General features: G+C 51.6%; 1 protein-coding gene across 1 annotated transcript in view; it reads left to right on the top strand.

The window, feature by feature from the left end:
• MYO15A (myosin XVA) overlaps window positions 1-8,119 on the top strand; it is a 63,449-nt gene that overhangs the window by 10,756 nt on the left and 44,574 nt on the right. The window contains exons 10-14 of the mRNA XM_006773974.2: window positions 4,193-4,198; window positions 4,561-4,664; window positions 4,799-4,862; window positions 5,836-5,949; window positions 6,454-6,615. Of these exons, the coding sequence (XP_006774037.1) occupies window positions 4,193-4,198; window positions 4,561-4,664; window positions 4,799-4,862; window positions 5,836-5,949; window positions 6,454-6,615 (450 nt within the window). The remainder of the gene's footprint in view (window positions 1-4,192; window positions 4,199-4,560; window positions 4,665-4,798; window positions 4,863-5,835; window positions 5,950-6,453; window positions 6,616-8,119) is intronic.

Genomic DNA, 8,119 nt, shown 5'->3' on the forward strand with positions numbered 1-8,119 from the left:
TGTTTTGATTACAGTAGCTTTGTATTATAACTTGATATCTGGTATTGTGATTCCTCCAACTTTGTTCTTCTGTCACAAGATTGCTGCAGCTATTCAGGTCTTTTTTGGTTCCATATAACTTTTTGGAGTATTTGTTCTAGATCTGTGAAATATGATGTTGGCATTTTAATAGGGATTTCATTGAATCTGTAGATTGCCTTGGGTAATATGGATGTTAATTTTAATGATGTTAAGTCTACCAACCCATGAACACGGTATGTTTTTGCACTTGTTTATATCTTCCTCTATCTCTTTTTTCAACATCCTGTAGTTTTCTTAGTACAAGTCTTTTCTCTCCTTGGTTAAATTTTTTCCTAAGTATCTTATTTTATTGTTGCAGTGGTAAATGGGATTGTTTGTGTAGTTTCTCTTTCTGAGAATTCATTATTGGTGCATAAAAAAGCCATTGAGTTTTGGGTGTTGATTTTGTATCCTGCTACATGGCTTTTATCATGTTGAGATATTCTCCCTCTATTCCCACTTTGCTGAGAGTTTTTATTAACCAAAAATGGGTGTTGGATTTTGTCAAATGTGTTTTCTGCTTCTATTGATATGATCATATAATTTTTGTCTTTCAATTTGTTTATGTGATTTATTACGTTAATTGATTTGCGAATATTTTACCAGCCTTGCATCCCTTGAATAAATCCCACTTGGTCACGGTGTATGATCTTTTTAATATGTTGCTGGATGTGATTTGCTAATATTTGTTGAGGATTTTAGCATCTATGTCCATCAGGGATATTGGCCTGTAATTCTCTTTCTTTGTAGCGTCTTTACCTGGTTTTGGAAGCAGGATAACGTGGGCCTCAGAAAAAGAGCTTGGAAGAGTTCCTTCTTCCTCTTGGATTTTCTGAAATAGTTTGAGGAGTGCAGGTGTCAGCTCTTCTTTGAATGTTTGGTAACACTCCCCTGTGAGGCTGTCTGAACCCGGGTTTTTGTTTGCTGGGAGTTTTTTGATTACTGCTTCTATTTCATCAGTTATTGGCGTATTCAGGCTCTCTGGTTCTTCCTGATTCAGTTTTGGAAGATTGTATCTTTCTAGGAATTTGTCCATTTCATCCACATTGTCCAGCTTGTTGGCCTATAGCTGTTCATAGTATTTTCTTACAATCTTTTGTATTCCTGTGGTGTCAGTCATTACTTCTCCACTTTCGTTTCTGATTTTATTTATTTGGGTCCTCTCTGTTTCTTGATGAGTCTGGCTAACAGTTCATCAGTTTTGTTTGTCCTTTCAAAGAACCTGGTCTTGGTTTCATTTATTATTATTACTTTTTTAGTCTCTGTCATTTATTTCTGCTCTAACCTTTATTATTTCCTTCCCTCTACTTACTCTGAGCTTTTCTTGTTCTCGTTCTAGTTCTTTAAATTGTAGGGTTAAATAGTTTATTGTAAATTTTTCTTCTTTGTTGAGGTGGGCCTGTAGTGCTATGTACTTCCCTCTCAGGACTGCTTTTGCTGTGTCCCAGAGATTTTGGGTTGTTGTGTGCTCATTTTCATTTGTTTCCAGAAAGCTTTTATTTCTTTCTTGATCTCGTTGATAACCCATTCATTGTTTAATAACATGCTATTTCGCCTCCATATGTTTGAATTTTTTAGTGTAGTTGATTTTTAATTTTTTTCCATTGTGCTCTGAGAAGGTGCTTGATATGATTTCAGTCTTCTTGAACTTGTAGAGACTTGTTTTGTGTCCTAACACGTGGACTATTTTTGTGAAAGACCCATGTGCACTTGAGAAGAACGTATATTCTGCAGCTTTGGGGTGAAATGTTCTGTAAATGTCAATTAAATCCATCTGATCCAGTGTGTCCTTTAGAATCTCTGTTTCCTTGTTAATTTTTTGTCTGGAAGAGCTATCCAGCGAAGTCAGTGGGGTGTTAAAGTCCCCTACTATGACTGTATTGTTGTCGATCTCTCCATTAAAGTCCTCTAGAAGTTTTTCTGTTTGTTTGTTTTGTTTTAATATATTTAAGTGCTCCTATATTGGGTGCATATATGTTTACTAGGGTTATATCCTCTTGTTGGATTGATGCCTTTATTATTACGTAGTGACCTTTGTTGTCTCTTGTGATGGCCTTCATTTTAAAGTATTTTATCAGATATGATTGCTACTCCAGCTTTTCTAAATTTTCTATTTGCATGGAACATTTCTTCCATCCCTTCACTCTCATCCTGTGTGTGTCTTTTGTTCTGAGGTGGGTCTCTTGTAGACAGCATACAGTTGGGTCATGTTTTTGGATCCATTCAGCTACCCTATGCTTTTTAAAAAATTTTTTTTTTTATTGCTTAAAGTATTACAAAGAGTATTACATAGGTCTCTTTTTTACTCCATGCTTTTTGATTGGGACATTTAATCCACTTACATTTTGGGTTAATACTGATAGCTAGTTTATTGCCATCTTAATCCTGTATTCCTAGGTTTCTCTCTCTCTCCTCATTACAGCAGTCCCTTTAGCATTGCTTGTAATGCTGTCTCAGTGGTGATGAACTCCTTTAGTCTTTTTTTTTTTTTTTTGGTCTGGGGAGCTCTTTATTTCACTGTCTATTAGCCTTGCTGGATATAATAATCTTGGTTTTAGATCCGTGCTTTCCATTACCTTGAGTACGTCATGCCATTCCCTTCTGGCCTGTAGACTTTCTGATGAGAAATCAGATGACAGCCTTATCAGAGCTTCTTTGTAGGTAACAGTTTGCTTTTTTTTTGCCGCCTTTACGATTCTCTCTTTGTCTTTAATTTTTGGCATTTTAATTATGATGTGTCTGGGCCTAGGCCTGGGCCTGTTTGGGTTCTTCTTGCTTGGGACTCTCTGTGCCTCCTGAACTTGTGTGACTTTTTCCTTCACCAGATTAGGGAAGTTTTCTGCTATTCTCTCTTCAAGCACGCAGAATCCAAGGTCTTAACCAATGTCCCGTCCTGGCTCCACCCTCCCTTAGTTATGGGTGTCATCCTCAGCCAGTCTCCCGTTGGACAGCAAGATGGTGCCATGAACCTCAACCCACACCTCCCAACAAGCCAGAAAAAACCTCAGGCCTCTCTCCTGTTGGGCAGATTTTGCCATGTGTTCTTACTGGACCCTGTCATGCTGAGGCTTCACTGGCTGAGGCCTGGGCCACAGGGCTGAGAATATGACATGGGAACCCCAAGATGGGGATTGGCTGGATCCTCTGCACCCCAAACCACAGGCACCACCCCACCTGGGGGCTGGGCTTATGGCACCACATGTTCAGATGTTTACCCACCTGATTTACCTGTCCTTGCCCCTGGCCGCTGGCCATGTGCCCCAGCCCTGCAGTGGACACTAGGAACAGAAAAGCAGCTGACCCACCCTCCAGTGCCCTCAGGGAACTCCCAGACTAAGGGGTAGCACAGGCCACAGCCCAGGCAGACCCTGACTCACTGAGCAACCCCAGGCTGGCCTCTGCTCCTCTCTGGGCCTCAGTCTACTACTCTGTACAATGGGCACAGTATTTCCTAGACTAAGCGGGACTATGGGAGTGACCAGATGGAGGGACTCACACTTTCCCCATGGAAGCTGAAATTTTAGTGCGAGAGACAAGATACGAAGAAATGAGAGACTTTGCCAATGGTGCTAAGAGCTACAGAGGGAGAGTTCCCGCGCTCAGTGGCAGGAGTGTGCCTGAGTGTTGAGGGCAGTCAGGAGGGCCAGGTGCCGGGCAGAGCAAGGGAGGGGAGATGAGCCCAGCGGAGGCTGGGCTGTGTGGAGTCTTGGAGATCACTGTGAGGACCTGGCTTTGAGCCTGAGGGAGAAGGTGACCTATGCAGGTTTTCAAACAACCCCTGGAGGGAGCACAGACAGGATCAGGGAGGAGACTCTTCCAGGAACCCAGGTGGCCCATGGCTGTGAAGGGACAGGGAGAGGACATCCCAGAACCTTCTGGCCAGTAGGCCCAGCAGACACCTACATCTGGAGCTACACTGCAGTCCCCAAGACCAGACCCCTGAGGGTCTCTGGGGTTCATGACTATACTCTTACCTGGTGGCTCTTCTGGCCGCCACAGGGGCCCAAAGGGTGCTCCCAGCCGCTCTGTGGCCGGAGGCCCCTGGTGGTGTGGGGGAGTGGTCGGTCCTACAGGAGACCTTCTTCTGTTCTTGTTCCTTTCGCCTCCTCCTCCCGACCGGCTGCTCCTGAAGATAAAGGTATTTGGAGTGTGTGAGTGTGTGTGTGTGCATGCTCCAGCCTCTGTGACGTGCACCTGTGGGTGTGCATGTGTGTGCACTCGTGTGCGATAGCAGGATTGGTCAGAAGCCGTGTTTCACACCTCTCCTGGCCAGGGCTGCCTCATGGGAGGCCGGGGCTGGGAGAGGGGAGTTGGGGTCTGTGTGTAGGGTCTGGGCCGCATGAGTTGGGAGCACTGAGGGAGACTGGGAAGACCCTGGGGTTCTCTAGGGAGCCCACCTCTGGTCGCCCCTCACAGACGGGGTGTTTGGGGAGGTCTGTGTCTGGGAAATGCTCCTCGCTCTGGGCGGCCAGAATAATACCCGCCTCTTCTGGGGTCTAGATCCTGGAGGCCACACCCCTCTTGGAGTCCTTCGGCAATGCCAAAACTGTGAGGAATGACAATTCCAGCCGCTTTGGGAAGTTTGTGGAGATCTTTCTGGAAGGGTGAGTGGGACGTGGAGGAGCCCCCAGAGACCCTGCCGTGCACCCCATGCCCTGGCACAGCCCGCGGAGCCAACAGCAGCCCCGTCACCCTGCCGCTGACTGCCAGGCTTGAGCTGCGCATGCTCCCCACACAGGGGCGTGATCTCCGGTGCCATAACCTCCCAGTACCTGCTCGAGAAGTCCAGGATTGTGTTTCAGGTGGGCAGGCCCTCCATGGCCCGTGTGTGCTGGTGCGTGGGACAGGGTGTGTGTGTGTGTGTGTGTGTGTTCTGCCGGAAGGGAAGCTGCCCCTTTCACAGGGAGCTCCCATCCCTGCACTGCTCCTTCTCCTGGAGCGCTCTCCCCACACCTGCGTGGCCGCCCGCTCCTCCTCCCTCCTCCCGGTCTGGTCTGCCGGAAGGGAAGCTGCCCCTTTCACAGGGAGCTCCCATCCCTGCACTGCTCCTTCTCCTGGAGCGCTCTCCCCACACCTGCGTGGCCGCCCGCTCCTCCTCCCTCCTCCCGGTCTGGTCTGCCGGAAGGGAAGCTGCCCCTTTCACAGGGAGCTCCCATCCCTGCACTGCTCCTTCTCCTGGAGCGCTCTCCCCACACCTGCGTGGCCGCCCGCTCCTCCTCCCTCCTCCCGGTCTGGTCTGCCGGAAGGGAAGCTGCCCCTTTCACAGGGAGCTCCCATCCCTGCACTGCGCTGTCTCCCGGAGCGCTCCTCACCACCTGACATGCTTTATGTTTTGACCAGTGATTTGCAGAGTATCTGTCTCCCAGCTGGCAGGTGGGTCCATGAGGCCAGGGACTTCTGTCTGCCTTGTCCTCGCTGTGTCCCAGGGCCTGGGGCAGGGCCAGGCGCCCAGCGGGTGCTCAGCCACCCTGGCTAAATGAGCCGTCGGAGGCCTATGTCTGCTCCTGGGACACAGGCATGTGTGGGTGCGTGTGGCCAGCACACAGCGAGAGCAGCACCTTTCTCTTATGGAATGCTGCCCAGGGCCCCTCCCCACCCCCACCCCTCCCTGCTCCCAGGCAGAGCCAGGCTGGAGCTCACTCAGCACAGAGGGGCAGGCCCCACCTGCAGGCCTGCGTGTGTGTTTATATTGGTGGGCACACCTGGGCCTGTCTGTGTGTGGGGGTCGCCTAGGTGGGCGGCTGCCCTCTCGGCACTCACACACTCACTCTGCAGGCCAAAAACGAGAGGAACTACCACATCTTCTACGAGCTGCTGGCTGGGCTGCCTGCCCAGCTCCGGCAGGCCTTCAGCCTGCAGGAGGCTGAGACCTACTACTACCTGAACCAGGTGAGCACCAGCAGGCCTCCGAGGCTCCCCAGGCCTGGTCCCCCCTCATCACCCCAGAGGGCTGAAAGAGCCAAGTCGTGGTGCCCTGGTGTCCAGCCAAGATGATGGAGGTTTGGGAGGGCAAGTTTGGATGTGAGGTGTCTCGTCATGGCACGTGGACAGGGGTCAATCTAGGGTAGAGGAGGCCTACATGATTCTCCGTTGTTCTGGAGACTACAACAGAAATAAGTAGCCTGGAGCTACTATACTTCCCCTCCAGTGCCTCAGTGTCCTCATCTGTAAAATGGGGATAGCACAGTATCACTGCCAGGGACGTGGTGAGGATTAAAGGAAGGAAATGTATGCAAAGCACTCAGCACAGTATCCGCTCAGAGACTCCTGGCCCGTGGGAACAAAAGTGCTGGGTGACCGCGTGGGCCATGTTGCAGGTGCAGACAGAGCAGGGACAGTCAGGGCTCCTGGCGCCACCCAGGGCCCCTGACCCCTGGCCCTGCCCTCGCCCAGGGTGGGAACTGTGAGATCTCGGGGAAGAGTGACGCAGATGATTTCCGCCGGCTCCTGGCTGCCATGGAGGTGCTGGGCTTCAGCGGGGAGGACCAGGACAGCATCTTCCGCATCCTGGCCTCCATCCTGCACCTGGGCAACGTCTACTTTGAGAAGTATGAGGTGAGAGGAGGTCCCAGCCGCCATGCCGGCTCCCTTGGGCACGGGCGTCTTTCCTAGGAGTGCTCTGGGGAGACAGAACACGTCTGTATCTGCCTTTCAGGCGGCTCCAACACATACCAATCGCTCTTTTCCACTACACTTTGAGGTTGTTCGTCTTTTTATTATTATTTTAATAGATTTTTATTGACTTTAGAGAGAGGAAGGGAGAGGGATAGAAACATCAATGAATGAGAATCATTGATCAGCTGCCTCCTGCCCGCCCCCTACGGGGGATTGAGCCCGCAACCCGGGCATGTGCCCTGACCAGGAATCAAACAGTAACCTCCTGGTTCATAGGTCGCTGCTCAGCCACTGAGCCACGCTGGCCAGGCACTACTTGGGTTTTAGAACCTCGCTTCTCCTTGGACCTAACCAGTATGTCTGCTTCAGGGAAAGATGGTGATTCTATATGGTTCGTTGTTGACACATCTTAGAGTTTGCCAGTGGGTTATAGAATTGTGCTCTTTCATGATTGCTGAGATCTGTTCCCATAGGGACCCTCCAGAGCCCGGCACCTGGGCAGGCTGAGTAAAGGGTGAATTAATGAACAAATGCATGTGTGTGTGTGAGCATGTGACCGAGCCGCCCCCCTGCCCCGCCCTGCAGCTACATTGGCCCTTCCCTGTCCCCGAAGCACGCCAGGCCCGACCCTGCCAGGCCTCTTGCACTGACTGCTCCTTCTCCCGGAGCGCTCTCCCCACACCTGCGTGGCCGCCCCTACCTCCTCCCTCCTCCCGGTCTGGTCTGCCGGAAGGGAAGCTGCCCCTTTCACAGGGAGCTCCCATCCCTGCACTGCTTGCTCTCCTGGAGCGCTCTCCCCACACCTGCGTGGCCGCCCGCTCCTCCTCCCTCCTCCCGGTCTGGTCTGCCGGAAGGGAAGCTGCCCCTTTCACAGGGAGCTCCCATCCCTGCACTGCGCTGTCTCCCGGAGCGCTCCTCACCACCTGACATGCTTTATGTTTTGACCAGTGATTTGCAGAGTATCTGTCTCCCACATCTCAGGTGGGTCCATGAGGCCAGGGACTTCTGTCTGCCTTGTCCTCGCTGTGTCCCAGGGCCTGGGGCAGGGCCAGGGGGCCAGCGGGTGCTCAGCCACCCTGGCTAAATGAGCCGTCGGAGGCCTATGTCTGCTCCTGGGACACAGGCATGCGTGGGTGCGTGTGGCCAGCACACAGCGAGAGCAGCACCTTTCTCTTATGGAATGCTGCCCAGGGCCCCTCCCCACCCCCACCCCTCCCTGCTCCCAGGCAGAGCCAGGCTGGAGCTCACTCAGCACAGAGGGGCAGGCCCCACCTGCAGGCCTGCGTGTGTGTTTATATTGGTGGGCACACCTGGGCCTGTCTGTGTGTGGGGGTCGCCTAGGTGGGCGGCTGCCCTCTCGGCACTCACACACTCACTCTGCAGGCCAAAAACGAGAGGAACTACCACATCTTCTACGAGCTGCTGGCTGGGCTGCCTGCCCCGC

The sequence above is a fragment of the Myotis davidii genome, unplaced genomic scaffold (assembly GCF_000327345.1).
Source record: "Myotis davidii unplaced genomic scaffold, ASM32734v1 scaffold207, whole genome shotgun sequence".
Lineage (NCBI taxonomy): Eukaryota > Metazoa > Chordata > Mammalia > Chiroptera > Vespertilionidae > Myotis > Myotis davidii.